We start from the raw sequence: 19,936 nt of genomic DNA, 5'->3' as shown, positions 1-19,936 counted from the left end.
AGAGGTGGTGGCAGCCTCTCCTCAATTCTGGGACTCGTGGGTCCTCAGCATGCTCCCACTGCTGCCAGTCCAGGAGGTCATTCCAGGAGGTCACCAAAGAAACCAGTCCAGGCTGACCATGGCTGGCCAAGGTAACAGACGGGTTGCCAAAGGCAGGACTCTTTTTTGTTTTCGAGACAGGGTTTCTCTGTGTAGTTTTGGTGCCTGTCCTGGAACTTGCTCTGTAGACCAGGCTGGCCTTGAACTCACAGAGATCCATCTGGCTCTGCCTCCCGAGTGCTGGGATTAAAGGTGTGCGCCACCACTGCCCAGCTGGCAGGACTCTTAAGTGAGGCTATTTCTAGTGATCTCAGGGTACAAAAAGAAAATAGCAATGAATTAGATTCCAGACAAACTCTTTGAGACACATGATCCCATTACTAAAATCCAGAACTTGAAACTCAACTACAAATAGCCCAGTTACTTACACACACACACACACACACACACACACACACATACACACGCACCCCCCCCCCCAATACAGGCAAGAGACAAATGATGTAAATAGACATTTATCCTGAACTACAGAAGTGGCCAGAAAGTGGATAAAAGGTGCTAAAGTCATTCATCACTAAGAGAAGGCAAGTAAGCTCCCATCAGGTCCCTTCCAGTTCACTGGGTGGCCAGACTCTGAAGACACACAGGAACAAGGCTGAAAGTGGAGCTATGTCCTTGGGGTGAGGCTGTAGAAGGGACTGCTCTGTAGGAGACGGGTGGGTTTGTAGAAGTTAAGCATAGGGAGGGTCACCAGAGAACCCGCACTGCCCTCCTCGGCATGTGCCCACAAGGACTGAGCAGTTCCCAGGGAGCCCAGCACACAGTACTCCTAGGACAGGCACAGGCAGGCACCTGGGGGCTGGTGACTGGACAAGCCGAATGGACAACTGCATGCACAGGGTAGTGTTCAGTCACAAACAGGACTGCAGTGATGAACACGGCACCCCACAAAGGAGCCTGGACACAGGCAACCCCCCCCCCCACATACACAAAGTGGGATGGCTGGGCTGACGGGTTCTTGTGGGGAACTGGAGGCTAACAGCATAAGGCTCCCATCTGAACAGTGAGAAGGCTTTGAGGCATACAAGGTCCTGGCTGTACAAGATGATGAATCTTCCTTTTGTCTGCGACAAAGCCTTGGCCTGTGTTGTCAGGCTGGTGAGCCGCTGGTCTCAAGCTTCCCAGTAGCTGGGCCCACACATACCACTGAGCAAAACTGAACTGTGAATATCCCAAAAGGCTGATGAGTTGTACTTTAACGACTGAGAGGGTTTTCTCTCAGAAAAAAAAAAATCACATCCAAGCTGTCTACAAGCCCGCCTTCAGGCTCTGGCCTGCACCTTCCTGTGTGGGAAACGGGTGGACTCCTTGCAGCTTCTGGCTGCACTGGCATCCTGGCGAGCCACCTCCCTGGGGACACAGCCACCACGACCATGACTTGCTGAGAAGAGGGTCTGAGTGTTGGAAGGTAGCAAGCTGAGTGGTGTCAGTGAGTGTGACTGTGGTGTTGAAGTCTCGTGTGAGTGACAGGTGCACTGGGTAGACTCTGGGGTAAGGATGCTACGTTAGTGAGTGGGAACTGAAGGTCTGAAAGCAGCCAGACTGATGGTTGGCCTGAGGACTCACTCCCCTCACCCGTGCCCCCATGTGCACCCCCCCCCCCCGCGCGGCACCTTCCAGCAGCATGGGTGGCTGGACAGGCCTTGTTCCCCACTTGAACATCTGAGCTCTGCATGAGGATTCTGGTCACTGCAGTTCAGCCTCAAGCTTTTGCTTCCAATCCCCCCAAACCCCCCCCACAACTGTCTTGACAGGGCTTGAGGAGGGAGAATCTGGAAGAAGTTAGGAAGACAGATGGTGGGGGCAGCTGCAGGCTCTCCAGCTCTTGGCTTCCACAGGAGCGTCAGGGAATGTGTGTGTGTGCATGTGCATGTGTGTGCACGTGCGTATGTGTAGAATGTCGGTGAGTGATAGGGGAGGGGAGTGATAGGGGGCTGTACCTCTGGGGACCTGCTAGTCTGCGGCACTCTGTTAAACCCAGGGTACTAGCCCGGGACTCTGACTCAGCAAGTAGGTGGAGTGAGGCCAAAGCTGGGGTGGGGGTTTCCTGGCCAAGCATACACTTCCCTTCCCACACACCCTCATGGGAGGTGAGGGATGTGGGCACCACAGGGATTCCCTTCCCGTTCTGACCCCATGGGTGTCCCTGGGGCTCTTACATCAGGTGTGTGGTGGGGAGGTTGCCTCCCTCTGCCTCATACCTCATTTCCTGGGAACTTACTGGGTGACAGGACCACATGTACATTTTTCCTAATGTCCCAAACTGAAATCCCAGGGAGTGGGAACCCGCTGCCAGTTCTGTCAGAGACTGCAGCAGCAGACCCACTCCCCAGGGGTCTTGACAGTCACTACAGACTGGCTCAGGAGGGAGCCCAGCTGGATCTAAATGGGACCGGATATCATCACGGAGAGCCGTCCCTGATGTCCCTCCCTCATCACTAGCCCTCGGTCCGTCCTGATCCCCCCACGGGTGTCCACAGGATTTGGCAGCTAGCTTCACCCACCACCTGTTGCCTCTCCTCCAGGGAGTTTGGGGATTAGGGTACAGGCAGGGGACATGATACAGGTAGGTCACCTCTGTGTCCCACCTCAGCTGCCACTCTGGTGAATCTAGAGGATGTGTGTATGTACGGGAGGACAGGGTACTGGAGCCATGCTGCTGGTGGCCACCTCTGTGGCTGCCTCAGTAACCACTTTAAGCCACTCAGAGAAGCCACTGGCCTAGAGCAGACCTGCTCTCTTGGTGGGATGGAATTTTGACGCTCCCTCTGGTGAGAAGGCGGCAGGAAGAGAAGTGAGGAGCCCAGCCTGGGCCTTTCTCACCATGGGCCTCAACCGGCTCCCATCTGGCACCCTCTGTGGAGCTGACTCCCCACCGCCCACTCTGGAGCCTGCTCCAGGCGGAGGCTTTCCCACTGCAGGTCCCTCAAGCGCAGCAGTAGGTAGGCTTAAGGACAGGCACCTTGGGGACCGCAGCCTGGCAGCCTGTGGCCAGGATGGTGATGGAACAGTGACCCCTGAGGGTAGAGGGGCGAAGCCAGAAGCAGATCTGTGTTCCAAGGGGGAAGGACCAAGCTGCAGGTGCTGGCGCAGGCTGCCAACCTCAGGGCCCTGGGCGCCTGCAGCCTGCAGCTCTTGTGTGCTGGGTGCTTGTGTGTTTCCTGGTCTGATGGCTACCCAGCCTCCTCAATCGCTGGGGCATGGCGACGACACTGAGCGGCCAGCGACTGAGGAGGCTGGGTAGCCATCAGCGCTGGGGTTTTGGTCACCGTTGCCTCTGGGGCCTGGCGCTCTACCTGTGGCTGTGGGTGAGGTTCCCATAGTTCCTAGAGATCATCTTCTCAGGGTGGTGACTGTACCCAGGTTGGAGGAGGAGGTCAAAGGTCTGAGTCTTCATGATGCTCAGTTCTCTCCAACTGCTGGTCCTTCTGCTGCTCCTGGAAGCCTGGCTGGGGGTCTTTCAGGTCTGTGCTGGAGTCTCTGCCATAGTCCTCGGGGGGCCTGACTTGATCTGCAGGTGCTCCTGGGCCATCTTTGGGGCATACTTTTGGCCTCTGCTCCTTCTGGCTCCTGGTAATGACACCCAGAAAGAGGTAACTTAGAAATCCAGGTCTGTCAGAAGTCCCCTTGCTCCCCAGGGGTCTCTGGAAGGCCTGCTGAAGGGTCCAGTCTAGAGGGATAGGCAGACATTCGTCAACTGAACAGGTCCACTCTGCCCTCAGGCTGACCAAGCACAACTTCGAAGCTGGGGGTAGGGTCCAGCTGCCCATCCCTCAGTTCTCAAATAGCTTAATGGGCTCAGGAACAGCCACCATCTGCCGGGGGTGAGCACGTACCACCCGAGACAGGGCTGTTGTCGTCACCTGGGTAGTGAGGAGCACTAGGGGCAGGGACCAAAATTGAAGCTGTCAGGTGCACTATGTTCTATTGCTGATGTCCTGTGCCTCAGTTTCCCCACCCATGAAATGGGATCACAGTACCTGTTTCTTGACAAGGCTTCTCTGAGGCCTGTTCTAGTAATGCCAGTTTGTGGAAAGATTCATGACAGCCCTGTGTCCCCAGAGGAGACTGCCAGCTAACAACAGTCTCACTGTACCTCAAAGCTCGAAGGACAAGAACTCCTGTGATGAGACAGCCATGTGAGGGGAGGTGGTAAAGAACTGCTGTGGGATGTTCCGTATGTCCTGTGGGAGCCCGTTCTTGGGTTCCTCGTGGCTTTACCCAGCAGGTCCGCATAGAGGATGATTAGGACCACAGGCCTGAGTGCAGGTGTCTGAGATGGTCTGCACTTGGCTGTGCTGGGGGATGGTCTGTATGTCAAATTGCTCTGATTGGTCAATAAATAAAACCTGATTGGCCATGGCAATGCAGGAAGTATAGGCGGGACTAACAGAGAGGAGAAATAAAAGAACAGGAAGGCAGAAGGAGTCACTGCCTGGAGCCGCCGCCAGGACAAGGAAGATGTAAAGTACCGGTAAGCCACGAGCCACGTGGCAAGGTATAGATTTATAGAAATGGATAAATTTAAGACATAAGAACAGTTAGCAAGAAGTCTGCCATGGCCATACAGTTTGTAAACAAAATAAGTCTCTGTGTTTACTTGGTTGGGTCTGAGTGGCTGTGGGACTGGCGGGTGAGAGAGATTTGTCCTGACCGTAGGCAAGGCAGGAAAACTCAAGCTACAAAGAACAGAACCATGTCTGACTCTAAAGACCATAAGCTTGGGCTGGAGAGATGGCTCACTGGTTAAGAGGGCACTGGCTGCTCTTCCAAAGGTCCTGAGTTCAATTCCCAGCAACCACATGGTGGCTCACAGCCATCTGTAATGAGATCTGGCACCCTTTTCTAGCCAGCAGGCATACATGCAGACAGAATACTGTATACATAATAAATAAATTAATTAATTAAAAAAAAAAAAGACCATAAGCTTTCTGGAGACCTGGCCTGGATCCCTGAATAGATGAAGTGGACCAGAAAGGGCTAGGCAGCTGTCCTGAACAGTTTTACATCAACTTGACACGGACTAGAGTAATCCGAAAGGTAGGAGCCTCAACTGAGAAACTGCTCCCATAAGATCCGGCTGTAGGACATTTTCTTAACTAGTGATCGATGGGGGACAGCCCGGTCTCACACTGTGACTACAACCCTGCATCACGGACAGGCTGGGCTCACACACAGCCATTGAGGACATCCTTCCCACACTCACCTCTCCTGCCTTTGTGCAGGAGACCCAGGGTGTCCTAGAGTCCTTCGGATGTAGTCTCGGGAGCGGATGTCAGCCTGAAAGACACACACATCTGTGGCCCGGCCCTAGGCATGTGTCCCTGCCCCTAGCCATTGGGAAGCACTTCATGCCCTTCCAGAGACAGCCCACGCATGCCCATCACATCCTCTGGGGACATCAGCCCCACCAGTGTAACTGATAGAAATACATCAGCTCAGTGGCCAGTGAAACCTCTGTCCAGAGCTCCTGATTCTCCATGCTGCTTAGCCCTCTTCTCCGATCACAGCCCAGGTGTTTGTCTTCTCTGTCCCTCTGAGTGTCAGCTGTGACACCTGCCTGTGGTGAGATACTGTGTACCCTAATAAACTTGCCTGAGGATCAGAGGACAGGGCCAGCCACTAGATTAGACACAGAGGTCAGGCAGTGGTGGCACACACCTTCAATCCCAGCACTTGAGATCTCATGTCTTTGCTTGGGAAGCACACACGCCTTTAATCTCAGGAAGTAATATGGCAGGGCAGAGAAAGGTATATAAGGCGTGAGGAAACAGGAACTCACTCTCTTTAGGCTGAGGATTTCATAGAGGTAAGAACTAGTGGCTGGCTGTTCTGCTTCTCTGATCTTTCAGCTTTCACCTTAATATCTGGCTCTGCATTTTTATTAAAAGACCATCTAAGAATTGAACAGCATCTGCCATCTCCAGAAAGTCTGACAAGTTACCATAATAAAAAAGGGCTTGTGAGCCACAGGTACGGACATAAGAGTGGGACTCAGACCTGATTATACTTCCCACCACCTGTAAGGGTCTGGCCTCAGGAATCCCCTGATCCCAGCTCAGATGGGTTTAGCTTAGCTTTGGGACCACATGGCCCACAGATAGCAACAGCTAATCCTGCAGACAAACAACTCTTCTACTAAGGAAAGTAGCTGTGGGCGGTAGGATGTCTTGATGGGCAGAACCTGGACCCAGTACAGCAGAGTCTGGGTATGGACCAGAGCAGAGGGAAGGAAGACCCTAGAGACAGGCACTGACCCCTTCTTGGAGAACTTTGGGGAGGTGGAAATGCTGGGAAGGTGCTCTGCTGAGAGGCCAGTGGAAAGAAGAGAAGCCAAGAGCTCCAGCCAGTCCTTCTGGACAGGGCCAAGTCTTATTCCCTTCCTCCCTGCCAGGCTTGACTTCTAGGGTAGGCAGCCATGTGCTTGTTCTGTGTGTGCCCAGGGCTGGGCAGGCTCTCTTGTGCTAGGCATGCTGTGGCTTCCAGTATTCAGGGTGTTTTGCAGGGACCCCTTACCTGCTAGAACAGAAACCACTGTAAGTCTGGGAAAAATCACGGCCCACAGAGCTGAGGCCTGCATAGCCAGTCTGGGACTGTGGAACATAGGGCTGCATGTCCTAAGGGAGATTGTCAGTGGCTTCTCTCATTAGACCAACAAGATGGAAGGGAAAGGCCTCCTGGGGCTAGGGACATGACTCATAGGTTTGAGAGACCACTGCACCTGTAACCAACACCCTAGATGAGGGAGGGCTGGGGTGAGCTAGGTCGAAGAGGGCTCTCCCAGGGGGTGCCAACAGCTCACTTGTTCTTAGAGGCCACCTCTGGGCAGCCTTTCCAGTAGGGCTGAGCATCACAGGAAGCACAGCCTGCTGCTGCCATCTGGAGGCCATCCTGTGCATCTGCAGCTCTGCTGCTCCCCTTTAGGGCAGAGCCAGAGTCGGATTGCAGCCACTCCAATGCATGGCCTCCTTCACACCTCCCAAAGACCTCACAGCCTCCTGCATGTGCAGAGCTGTGGCCTGAAAAACTGTCTCACAGGTGACACAGACAGCAGCCGCTCGAAGTCCCTTGCTGGTAAGGCCTAAAGCCTGAGGCTTCCTGCCTCCCCCACTCTGGCTGAGCTGCTTGAATATATCAAATTCCTCCTGACCTGGGGCTTTTTTAGTGCCTTTCCAGAGCCCAGACTGTCCTCCTAACCTCCCCTAAAAAGTGGCTTTTCTAGCCGGGCGGTGGTGGTGTACACCTTTAATCCCAGAACTCAGGAGGCAGAGCCAGGTAGATTTTCCAGGATAGCCAGGGCTACACAGGGATACCCTATCTTGAAAAGCAAATAAGCTGGGCAGTAGTGGCACACACTCAGGAGGCAGAGCCAGGCAGAACTCTGTGAGTGCAAGGCCAGCCTGGTCTACAGAGTGAGATCCAGGACAGACTCCAAAACTATACCGAGAAACCCCGTCTCAAAAAAAAAAAAAAAAAAAAACCACCACCACCAACAAAACCCAGAAAGAAAGGAAGAAAGAAGGAAAGAAAGAAAGAAAGAAAGAAAGAAAGGAAGGAAGAAAGAAAAGGGAAAGGAAAGGAAAGAAAAAGAAAAGAAAGAAAAAGAAAAGGAAGGAACTTTTGCTGGGTCCTCAACCTAGTGGCCACTGTGGACAGGCACCAGCATGTGACAGGCGACACAGAAAGGTGACCTGTTGGTTGGGATCTCAACTGCATGCTGCTTTCCTACAGGCTTATCAGTGTGCTGAGTCTCTGGGGCCCTGAAGAGCAGCATGGGTGACAGGTACCTGGAAGAGCCACGCCCTGGGGGCCATCCTAATTGGCGTCCTTGGCACCAGCACAAGCCTCCTCAATGTGGCCGTGGAAGGACGCTGTGAGAGCCTCTGGCAGGGCTGCTCCCACTGGTCCTGCCCAGAGTGCTGGTTTGGAAGACAAGGTGCTCTGTCCGCACGGCTGGGGCAGGGGCATGAGGCATGCGTGGCACGGCAGAAGCAGCACAGTGGTGAGACGTCCCCAGGGAAACGACCTCTGCTCTACACTCTCGCCTTCAGTGCCCAGTGAGCTCCACCAGGCGCTCTAGGCCAGGGCCTGGGGACCTGTCCTCAGATCCCTGCAGACACCCACCCCCAGGTGACTGGGTGGCAGGGTCAATCCCCCATTCCCAGCCCCCATACCTGGCGTATAGGCTCTGGGATCCGGAACCTACAGCAGTGGTGGGTCAGGCGCACAGCGACCTCCAGGCTTACTCTGTGGCCCACAGAGACATAGAGGGGGTTGGTGCTGTGCTCATGGCTCTTCAGGGCCTGTGGGTGAAGGGAGGTCAAGTGTGGCTGGGGTGTGTTCCTGTGAAGTGGGACCAGTCTCAGGGCTAAGGCTCTGAGGATGTCCTGGGTGGCAGGAAGAAGTTCACAGGGTGCAGGCATCTCCAGGTGGCACATGGGAAGTGTGGCCAGAGGAGGACGTGACACAGCATAGGCTGGTTGGTGGCAGGGTATGAAGAGGACAGGGTCCGGCCTGCACAAGTCCATGTGTGCAGGAGCTGTCTTGTGGCATGGTCTACTGGACCCCGAGTCTGGACAGGGCACAGCCTTTGGGCCACTCACCATTCCCAGGACTGTCCCAGAGTTGCCCATCAGAGGAAACGTGTCTCCCCCAGCCTGAAGAAGCATGATCTGGAAAACAGAAAAAAAAAAAAAAAAAACAACTATAAAAATCTCCTTTTAAAAATGTGTAGAGCAAGCATGTTAGTGCACACCTTTAATCTCAGCACCAGAAAGGCAGAAGGGCAGATCTCTGAGTTTGAGGCCAGACTCAGCTACCTAGTGAGACCTTATCTCAAAAACAAATGAATAGCCAGGTGGTGGTGGCACAAGCTTTTTAATCCCAGCACTGGGGGACCAGGGAGGCAGAGGCAGGCAGATCTCTGTGAGTTCAAGGCCACCCTGGTCCACAAAGCAAGTTTCAGTACAGTCAGGGCCACACAGAGAAACCTTGTCTTGAAAAACCAAAACCAACCAACCAACCAACCAAATACCAAATAAAAGTGCAGGTAGGCTCTAGTATGTCATCCCATCATTCACCTACTTTGAAAAGGAGTCTCACCAAGGAGCCCCCTTTCTCGGCCTCTCTGGTGCTGGGATAACAAGCAGGGGCCACCAGGCCCAGCACTTTTCACATGGTAATGGGAATCACGCTCAAGGCTTTGGGTTCAAGACGAGCACTTTACTACCTGAGCCAACCCCCAACCCACTGCGCCTTCTGAAATGGCTGAAGGCAGGCATCATTCTTGAAAAGATTATTTTCTAGACTGATGCATATGTGTGTATGTCTGGTGGGGGGTGTGCATGTGAGTACAAGTTCCCATAGAGGCCAGAGGCATCAATCAGGCTGCCTGGAGCTGGAGTGACATGCACTTGTCAGCTAAGCAACACAGGTGCTGGGAACCCAACCTGGGTCCTCTGCAAGAGCAGTACATTTTGTTTTGTTTTGTTTTTTTGAGACAAGGTTTCTCTGTGCAACAGCTCTGGCTGGCCTTGAACTCACAGAGTTATGCTTCTGCCTCCTGGGTATTGGGATTAAAGGCGTGTGCCACCACTGCCCGGCCTGAGCTGTACATATTTTTAACTGTTGAGCCATCTCTCCAGGCCAGCAAACTTCATTTTAGAAATCTAAGCAGTGAGAAGAGGGCCTCCTCCTGTTTAGGAGCAGCAGGGCCCCACCTCAGAGGCGGCACTGAGCATGTTGCCAACTGTGCTGAGGTCATGACACGAGGCTCCGTCTACCCTGGTAACTGGGGCTTAGAGAAGGGGCTGTGGTTTGCCAAGGCCCCCACAGGCAGGTGGAGGGCACACAGGTGCCTCTGGGCACAGCAGTGCAGTCCAGGCCAAAGCTACCACCTCCTGGATGCTTCCGTCCAGCTAGGGATCTGGCACAAGTCAACTCACAGCCCTCTTCTTTTGGGTGGGGAAGGATCAGCAGATCCAGTGATCAGGTTGCCGTGAGTAAGACCTGGCTTTCCCCACTGCACCAGCGCAACAGCGTTGTGAAGTCACTTTCTACACAGGCTAGGAAAGAGACGGCTGGGTCTCTGCTCTTGGAACCCGCCCAGTGGGATAAACGTGGTGTCACATGGCTTCCTCTGGATGAGGAGGGCACATCCATCCACATTGCAGTTCTGGGATGGAAAATGGGCCAGAGTCAGGCACCGCTGTGAGCTGAAACTTCAGGTTAGTGTGAACACCCCGGGAGTGGGAGGGGGCCGGGGGAGGTGGGGACCGGGAAGCCTGTCCCCATGGACTGGAGAGCATGGCCCGGCATGAGCGCCGCAATGGCAGAGGCAGAGAGGGTTGGCAAACATGGTGGGACGTGCCCGGCCAGCTTCCGAGGGCGGAGAGCCACTGCTAGATGAACTGCCCAGAGGCACACAGAAGGAAGTGCCAGGGAAAAGTCCGGGATGTAAGGACTGTGCTAGCAGGCCAGGCTAGATCTGAGGCGCCCCCAAGAGGTGGCCATCCCCATCCCAGGGCTAACAGGTGCACACGGCTTGAGTCACAGGGAGTCCGAGACCCTCCTCACCTTCTCCTTGTGCAGGGAATTGTTCTCCAGTCCGTCCACCCGCAGGAGCTTCTTAGCTACCCCAACGCAGGGCAGATCTGTAAGGACACCAAGGTGGCAGGCCACCCCAAAGCCTGCAAGGGAGCAAGGGGAATAAGCTGGGTGGTAGGGATGGGATAGGGACCCAACCAGATTCTCTTATCCACAGACACAGACTCCAGTGGGAGCGAAGCTGACTGGACTATGAACAAGGCCCTCTGTCCTGAGCTCGGGTGTTAAGGGTGGGGTGTAGGGAGCTCCTTCCTCCGACCGGATGGGTAGACTGTGGCACCTCCTCAGAACCTTTCACCCTCTTCCATCTGCTGCTGGCCTCAGGCCTCTGCACCCGTCCCCCGTGGTCTGGGCCTTGTCGGGTGGCCTGAACTGCTGCCCGGATTAGCACGTGTCTGTCCTTTGGCTCTGGGCCCATGGTTTCTAGCCAGACCCCCATCATTCCCGCTGGCTAGGAAGGCAATGCCCCCCTCATTCCCCACTTGGGAGTGCCATTATCCCCTTCTTCAGGCCACAGGGACCTGGCAAGGACAGGGACAAAGGCTGACTGGTAGCTCAGGGCTGGTGTGGGAACAGGCCAGTGTAGGGCACTGTGGAAGGCAAGTGGGTGGGCAGGAAGAGGGGGTGACAGTAGGGCTCTTCTGGGTGCAAAGCATTTACTCTCCCACAGCACCCGCTCTGACCCTCTGTTAGGAGGATTACCTCGTTGGTGAAGCACTCCGTTTCCATCCACAAGAAGGACCTACAGAGCCACAGGGGAGTCAGTCAGCTGGGCTGTTCCTGGGACAGCAAGAAGGGGAGATGGTTCCAGATGGCTCTCATTCCCTCCTTCTATGGGTGGCAGTGGCCTGAGGGACCCCTCCACCCAAGTGCAAGCAGGGGAGTTCTCCTGACCTTAGGAGGCACCTACCTGGGGCATGAAGCCTGGTTCCTTCTGCTGCAGCCGCTGTACCAACTCCACCAGGAAGGGTACCTCTCGGAAGGCCAGGAAGCCTGACACGTAGGGGGCCTTCAGGTGAACCATGTGGCTGTCCTCATACACCACCTGACGGCAAGGCCCACAGGCACAGGTTAGACGTTGGCTGCAACCACGTTCCACTTCATTCCTCTGCCTCCCACCCATGGCTCTCATGTCAGCCTCGGCCAGGATGAGACCAGCTTTGAAAGACAGGACAAAATGATTTGCCTGCAACTGGGTGGTAGGGAGTCAACTGAAATTTCATTTTACAGGTACTTGTTGGGACTAGGTATGGATGAGGAGCCCCCGAGACCTGGTATACACAGGAATACCCTTAGGGTCTAGTGTGTGTGAGGAACAACATCACCCCTGAATCTCATCTCTTTCAGGAGCTTGGCTGAGGTGATGGCAGCCTTAGGCCTACCTGTCCTTCATACTCCTGGCTCATTCCTTGTCAGTGTGAGCTGACCACCTGCATGGATGCTGGAGGCTTAGGGTAGAAGCCCCAGGGAGAGTGTGCTGTGAACCCGGGCCATACTGTATGCACCTCAGAAGGGCCATGGGGGAAAGGCCAGGCAGGTAGGACAGGAATGCCTTCAGAGGCAGGTAAGCTGCAAAAACAGAGCCCCAGAGAGTGGGGGAACTCAGGAAGACAAACCCCGAGGCTGAACCTAATATGTCATGGTATGGCACTCAGGACAGTAGGCCTTGTGCATTCTGGGAGGGAGCAGGGGACCAGATGGCCTTCAAGAGAAACTGGGGACACCCCAGAGAGCTTTGTAAAGGGTAGCTATTCTGGTTATGACCTTGAAGCACCATCCCTAGAGATATAGCAGGTAACTGCTCTACCTGCTATGACCTTGAAGAGGTGTGGCCTCTAGAACTGAGATGCACATACGTGGTGCTCTCTCTCTGCCTTGTGGTTTTGGATGCTGAGACGGACCAGGTGGAAAAACTGTGGACCACAGCTCAGCTTTCCAGGACCCTATGTTAAATCTCCTCTGCTGTAGTGAGTCAGGGTTTCTCTGTGTAGTTTTTGGTTTCTGTCCTAGATCTTGCTCTGTAGACCAGGCTGGCCTCGAACAGAGATCCGCCTGGCTCTGCCTCCCGAGTGCTGGGATTAAAGGTGTGCGCCATCACTGCCTGGCTGTAGTGAGTTTTTAATCCCCTAATAAATTCCTTATTCTTTAAGCAGACTCCACAGATTTCTCGCCATAAGCTACCTCTCTTAGGTCTTCTGTAGCAAAAAGACTAGTTTCCAAACTAAAAGCACCCAATCAGCACCAGAAGGTGGCCAGCTAAAACCCAACTGAGCACTAAGAGGCTAGGGCTCTGCACACAGCACACAGTGGCAAACTGCAGACTCCTCACTGCAGGCTTCACTGAATAGCTGGCTCACTGGCCTGCTCTGCAGACCCACTCCTGCTGTGTCCATGTTCTCCAGAACCCTCCCCTGCCCAGGCCCTTAAGAGCTTCCAGATCACAATAGCCATGGACTCCTGAGGCCGGATCTGTACCTAAGTGCACCCTGGAGAACAGGCCACTGGGTGCTGCGGCTTGGATTCCTAATATTTTCACCAATGACTCAGGAAGAAACTTCTCAAGGCTGTCATGACTCCAAGTGGGGTGTTCACTGAGAATCCGACTCGACAGCAACAGATTCTCCACTACAGAAAAGCACATCTGGTCAAAATGCAATGCTGCAGATCCCCAGTCCCGAGTGACAGACACATCTGCAGCACGCTCCTGCACCTGAGCCTCTGGGACCACTGTGGAAGAGGGGCTGGGAAGACTGCAGGAGCCAGAGGAACAGGGAGTCTGCTGTGAGACTGTCTCCTAGAAACGCCAAAAGCTGCAGTCATGAATTCTCACCATCATGGCTGCCTAAGTGACCTGACCACGGACAACACCAACAGACACTAACATGGACAGGGGAAAGCTCAGGAGGCCTCAGCCCTACACAAGGAACTACAGGCAGCCGAGGGACACTGAGAGCAGGAGACCGTCTTCCCCAGGGAAGAGCACACACATTTGGTTAAACAAATGGTCAACCCTGAAATTATATACATACAGGTAACATTATACAGAGAGCAGGTGTATGGGAGAGCCGGGAGGGAGAGAGGAGAAGAGGAAGTTTTGTAATTATATTGTAATATCAAAAACAATTAAGAAAAATGCCAATGGTGACTTAAGCTGCACTTAGATAAATGTGTGTGGACATGAGATTGATCCATGGACTAACTGCACTGGGGTGAACTATAACTGCTGGACCGTGTTTAGTTCCACGTTCAAGGTGCCAAATGGATCCTGCTGACAGCATCACTAAGGGCCACCAGCAAATGGGGCAGCGTGAGTTAGCACGGCTTTCAGAAGAGAGCAAACAGTAGACGGAGCCAGCAGCAGAAGGCGGGGAAGACTCCTTCCTTCTATGCTTGGCTGTATGGATGATGAGTAAATGTCAGAGAAGTCTCTTCTTCCTGTGGAAAAGGACATACTGGCTACTGTTGGCCAGCTATGGGCAGAGCTATCCTATAAGGCTGCCATCTGTCAAGGATGCTGAGGGAGGAATTCCTGTGTAAAGGTGGACCATAAATTCTCCAACCAAGCTTTGCTTATGTGAAACCTACTGTGGGAGATGGTTTTCCCCAGGAAATGAGCTGTGGCTCCGGAACTGTGTTTAGCAGTTTTACTATGATACACTTTATATTTTTAAAGTGTGTAAGTCAATGAGGTTTTTTTTTTTTATTTTTTGGTGTTTCCACTATCATTATAATCTAATTTTAAATATTTTATTATTTTTATTGTATGAGTGTTTTGTCTGCATGTCTGTAAACATACCATGTGTGGTGCCCATGAAGGCCAGAAGAGGGCCATGGAGTCCCCTAGAACTGGAGTTACAGTTGTGAGATGCCATGTGGGTGCCGAGCACTGACCCAAGTCCTGTAATAGCAAGTGCTCTTGACTGCTGAGCAATCCCTCTGGGCCCCATAGTCTAATTTTAGAACATTTCCTCCACCCCACAAATTAGTGTGGTCCTAAGTAGCAATTACACCCTCTCTAAACCATGCTCAGCTTTAGTGTGATGATCAACTTTGGTTAGATTTAGAATTTCTTAAGAGGGACTAGAGAGATAACTTAATGGTTAAGAGCACTGGCTGCTCTTCTAAAGGTCCTGGGTTCAATTCTCAGCATCTACATGGAGGCTCACAACCACAACATTCTCTAACTCTAACCCCAGGAAATCAAACACCCTCTTCTGGCTTCTATGTACATCAGGCCTTGCCTGCAGCCTGTGAGACCAGCAGGCCTCCATGGACATCAGGCACGCACACAGTGCACAGTCACACCCACAGACAAAATACCCATACACATCAAATAATAATACAAAAATCACGGCGGAGACACACCTCGGGGTATGTCTGTGAGAACATTTTCAGAGAGGTTCAACTCATGAAGAAAGATCTACACCATTCCACAGACTGGAGTCTAGAACTGAATATAGGAGATCAAGTGCTAAGCACCAACATTCCATTTTTTTCTTCTTGGTCTACTGTGAACAAGCAGCCTCATGTGCCTGCCACCATGCCTTCCCCGCCACAGTGAACTGAACCCTGGAACCATGAGCAAAATAAATCCTTAAGTGGCTTTTGTCATGTGTAAGTAACTCATATGCCTAGGTAACCACGACCTCCATCCTTTAGGAGCCTGCCTATGCAATCGACATCACTAGACACACTTCCAGGTGAGCCACAGTCTTCCAAAGCGCTTTCCTGACTGAAGACTACAAGAAGCAAACGCTAACTGAATGTTGACACAGGCGCTCTGCTCACTGCTAGGGTTACAACACAACTCTGGCGTACCATGGCCCTCAACGGCCCTCAGGGAGGGGAAAAAGACAGAACCCTGCCTGGTGGGTTCCACATGGCTGAGACATGTGACAGCATGTACACTAAACAGGGCTGAATGCCACAAGTCAGGGTGTTTAAGTCTGCAGAGGAGGAGTGTTGTAGAATACTAGTTTAAGATGTGTTACAATTGTTTGTGCTGTGGAGCATTTGTTTTAATGTAAAGATGTGTTGCATTATTTATGTTTCATTTGTTTAATGCTGTGAAGCTGTTACTTTGCCTGCCTAAAACACCTGATGGTCTAATAAAGAGCTGAATGGTCAAGAGCAAGGCAGGAGAAAGGATGGGGGTATGGCGGGCAGAGAGAATAAATAGGAGAAATCTGGGAGGAAAGGAGGGAGAGGAGGCGACACAAGGGGCCGGCCACCCATCTACACAACCAGCAACAGAATAAGAAAGAAAGAGATACTGAAGTGAGAACAGAAAAAAGCCCAGAGGCAAAAGGTAGATAGGATCATTTTTTTTTAATTTATTTATTTAGCCAGGCAATAGTGGTGCACGCCTTTAATCCCAGCACTCAGAAGGCAGAGCCAGGCGGATCTCTGTGAGTTCGAGGTCAGCCTGGTCTACAGAGCAAGATCCAGGACAGACACCAAAACTACAAAGAGAAACCCTGTCTCAAAAAACCAAAAAAGAAAAAAAAAAAACGTATTATGTATAGAGTTCTGCCTGTATGTATGCCTGTAGGCCAAAAGAGGGTACCAGATCTCATTACAGATGGTTGTGAGCAGCCAGCTCCTTTAACTGCTGAGCCATCTCTCCAGCTCTTACATAGGATAATTTAAAGTTAAGAAAAGCTGGCAAGAAACAAGCCAAGCTAAGACCAGGCATTTATAATTAATAATAAGTCTCCATGTGATTTATTTGGGAGCTGAGTGCTGGGCCTCCCAAGAGTCAAGGAGCAAAAACAACCAACTACAGGGAAGAGCTGGAAGATGGCATTCTGTGCCAGCTGCTTCCCATACAACTTTAAGAGTTGGCATTAATACCATCACCTTTCTGTAGCTGTGATAAAAAAAAAAACTCAGCCTGAAGCAACTTGGGGAGAAAAGGGTTTATTTCAACTTACACTTTCAAGTCACAGTCCATCACTGAGGAAGTCAGAGTGGGAACTCAAGCATGAACTGAAGCAAAATCATGGAGAAATGCTGCTTACTGGCTCATTCAGCTAGCTCTTACACAGTCCAGGCCCACCTGTCTAGGGACAATGCTACCCACAGTGGGCTGGACCCTCTCATCTCAATAATCAATCAAGACAGTCTCTCACAGACATGGCCACAGGTCAATATGATCGAAGCAATTCTTCTGTTGAAGCTCCCTCTTTCCAGGTGACACTACAATGTGTCAGGTTGACAATAAAAACTAACCAGGACAATCTTTCTCACTAGTCAGAGAGAAAAAGAGGCCCAAGGGGTAGGGTGGAGAGCGGTAGACCCAGGGTATCCGGAGCTACCTGTGCTGGTGTCTCTGCTGTCACCCCTACACTATCTTAGCAACTAACCAGGGACCCACAGGGACACGAGCCCCAGTTCTTCCCACCACACACCTAGCTCCAAGCACAGTAGGCGCTCTGCATTGGTGTTGAGCTGGAACTTAAAGGGGCCACCTGAGAAGACACAAAGCTAGAGTCAGGAAGGATCTGCTGCTTCTGGAGGAGTGGTGATGGGAAATGCTGAGTCTGGGGTGCAGCCAAGGCTTCCCGAGACGCTGACTGTAGATGAACCACAGGCTGACTGCTCAACTCATGCACATTATCTATGCAGAGAGGACCTGAGGGTCTTACACATTCCAGGGCAAGTCATGGATCCTGGCATCAGAATTTACACTCTCGGAGGGAGCCAGGCTAAGCTCATTTCAGTATGACAGAGGAGAGGTTCAGGGTTGCTATGGTCTTTAAATTTTAACCTACGAGGTGAATGGATTAAGTGGAGAGCGTTGGGAGGACACAGGGAGAAGGGCCTATCTGAATCCGGAAGTCTTACCAGAACCTCAGTCTTGCTCTACTGCCTGACTTGAACTTCCAGCTTTCACAACTGTGAGAAATCTCGTTTGTGTGCTGCCTAGCCTGATGCATCTTGTCTATCAGACAGAGTGAAAAAGGACGCTGAGAAGCAACTTTGGTCTTGTGGGATGAAGGCTAACAGAGTTCATATTTGCTAGTGGGACTTCGAGGCTCTGTTCCCTGCTTGGTGTGACACTATTGGTTCACCTTAACCCATTGTTCTCAGTCATTCCTGACACTATTCTTCAGAGCTTCAAATCCCTCCAACAGGGGTCTGATGGCCTTTCTTTGTAGGCACGCCTTCTCTCCTAGAGTGGTGCTCACCTGGCTGGATGAGACTTCCTGAAGAGCCCAGTTTAGACAGTACTTACTCTAGTGAACCTTCTTCATCCTAGGAAGGCTGAGACTTCCTGTTTGGGCAACCTGTGGTATGTGCTGTGGGCCACTGAGGTGAGCAACCCAAGACAACCTGACTTAGAACTGTCTGTTGATCCTTCAAGAAACAGTTTTAATTTAGTATTTGTGTAGATATGTGTGGACTTGTGGGAGTTTATATACACCAGATGCATGCTGGTGCCCACAGGAACCAGAAGTCAGTCCAGATCTTCTGGAGCTGGAGTTAAATGCAGTTGGGGACAGCCTCATGTGGGAGCTGGAACTGAACCTGGACCCTCTGCAAGAACAGTATTCCCAACCAACCCTCTGTCCATTGATTCTTCAAAGTTACAGTATTTCCTTAGCCTTTTGCCTTTTAAAAATACACTCAATACACTCAAATCTATACATTAAATTCTACAAATGAAGTGGAAGTGTATCAATCCCTTAACATGTTAGAGATCCTGGGTCAGCTTTAGCATCAAAAATAAATAAATAAATAAATAAAAATCTAGAAACATAGGGTGCGGTGGTGGAGAAGAGCAGAAAAACTTTACAAAATTGTACCCAGGCTCTGACCCCTGTTTGGGAGCCTGTCCCCCTGGGTGCCTAGCCTATGAGTGAACAGCATCCGGCTCAGGGTCTCACCCAGGTTACCTTGAGCTCTGGGTAGCTCAGCACTACCAGGGAAGCGCAGGCCCGATCACTATCCCCATTTACGAAGGACACGTCCACGCCCCCGACCCTCTGCAGGCCCGAGAAGGTGGGGTCCCGCTGCCAGGCCTCCGTGTCCCGGTCCACCATGCGCGCCTTCAGCCGGGCTTGTTCCCTAACAGGACACGAACATCAAAACAGGGTCCTCGGGATGGCCGACCGTCGGGGCGCCCTCCCTCCCGTCCAGCCCTCTCTCCTTGCTGCCCATCAGGGGAGAATGAGGAAGGAAAGCGCTCGGTGATCGGATGTGTACCGGAAACGAGGGCCGCGCCCACCAGGGCAGGCTGCAACTTCCGGCGGCCCCGGGCCAGGCCTGCGGTGCAGCGCCGGTGTTCCCTTTCCTGCCATAGAGGCTGTGAGGTGGGAAGGTCATTGGAGAGGGCCAGCCCCCTTGACTACTGCAGGGCCCCGACCCCATTACCGTTTCCAGAGCAACAGGGTTTCCTCCGACGGCCATTGCGCGGCCTTGCGGGCCATGGTTAGGGCCCGACGCCTTTCGGAACGTCACTTCCGGTGAGCTGCGCGCCGCGCTGTTAGCCTTCGTCGCCCGGTTCCTCGCGTCAGCCGTAGTCGACGCCACCAGGGGCCGCTATCACAGCAGGGCTGTGGACGTCAGTCCGCTGCAGGGTTGCTGGGTTGCAGCTCCGGTTTGGACAATGCGAGCTCCGCTCTGAGCTGCAGGCGCCTCCCGCCCTCCCAAGGCAGCCTTGGCCCCGCTCTGAAAAGATTAAGGAGCAGCTGCATTCCCCACGCACCCTAAGGTCCTGGCGCCGCGGTTCCTCCTCTGCAGGTTCGGTAGCTCTGGGGCCAGGTTCAGGTCTGCGCACCCCCACATTGCGTCTGGACATTGCTTGCTGAGCAGAAAGCCTCTCTCTAAACTTTAGTCTAAAGGAAAAGGGGACACCTTTGCTGCAGTCTTCCTCAGGTGTATCGATTGTGAGAAAACCACAGTCCGAAAAAACAAAAGACTAGTGACAGAGGCTCGCGGGCAGTGGTGACACACACTTTTTATATTATTTTATCCTATTTATTTATTCATTCATTTATTTATTTGTTTTTATGAGACAGGGTTTCTCTGTGTAGCTTTGTGCCTTTCCTGGGACTCACTTGGTAGCCCAGGCTGGCCTCGAACTCACAGAGATCCGCCTGGCTCTGCCTCCCGAGTGCTGGGATTAAAGGCGTGCGCCACCACCGCCCGGCAACACACACTTTTAATGCCAGCGCTAGGAAGGCAGAGGCAGGCAGATCTCTTGAGTTCGAGACCGGTCTAGTGTAAT

The 19,936-nt window shown here is 52.6% G+C and overlaps 1 protein-coding gene across 4 annotated transcripts; it reads right to left on the bottom strand.

Moving 5' to 3' along the window:
- Positions 1 to 1,784: 1,784 nt before the first annotated feature.
- Positions 1,785 to 19,186, bottom strand: Endov (endonuclease V). 4 transcript variants are annotated; one of them, XM_037200973.1, is made up of 10 exons: positions 19,081 to 19,181; positions 18,603 to 18,774; positions 11,615 to 11,749; positions 11,407 to 11,446; positions 10,675 to 10,787; positions 8,703 to 8,771; positions 8,274 to 8,402; positions 7,887 to 8,018; positions 5,306 to 5,379; positions 1,785 to 3,669 (listed from the first exon to the last, which is right to left on the bottom strand). In XM_037200973.1, the coding sequence occupies exons 1-10, from the start codon at positions 19,134 to 19,136 to the stop codon at positions 3,477 to 3,479; spliced, it is 1,113 nt and encodes a 370-aa protein (XP_037056868.1). In that variant the 5' UTR covers positions 19,137 to 19,181; the 3' UTR covers positions 1,785 to 3,476. The 4 variants fall into 4 exon arrangements, with proteins under 4 accessions (XP_037056868.1, XP_037056869.1, XP_028709431.1 ...); XM_037200974.1 differs by lacking the exon at positions 18,603 to 18,774 and having other exon boundaries at positions 19,081 to 19,186; XM_028853598.2 differs by lacking the exon at positions 7,887 to 8,018.
- Between the last annotated feature and the right edge of the window lie 750 nt (positions 19,187 to 19,936).

This window comes from Peromyscus leucopus, chromosome 8b, assembly GCF_004664715.2.
Source record: "Peromyscus leucopus breed LL Stock chromosome 8b, UCI_PerLeu_2.1, whole genome shotgun sequence".
NCBI lineage: Eukaryota > Metazoa > Chordata > Mammalia > Rodentia > Cricetidae > Peromyscus > Peromyscus leucopus.
The sequence above is the reverse complement of the archived record's forward strand: the minus strand, read 5'-3'. Positions and strand labels throughout refer to the sequence as shown.

Coding starts and splice junctions, on each gene's coding strand:
- Endov (XM_037200973.1), bottom strand. CDS start 19,136: ATGGCCCGCAAGGCCGCGCAATGGCCGTCGGAGGAAACCCTGTTGCTC. Junction 11,447..11,614: donor AACCAGGCTTCATGCCCCAG/GTAGGTGCCTCC, acceptor GTGGCTCTGTAG/GTCCTTCTTGTGGATGGAAA. Junction 3,670..5,305: donor CCTGCACAAAGGCAGGAGAG/GTGAGTGTGGGA, acceptor TGTCATTACCAG/GAGCCAGAAGGAGCAGAGGC.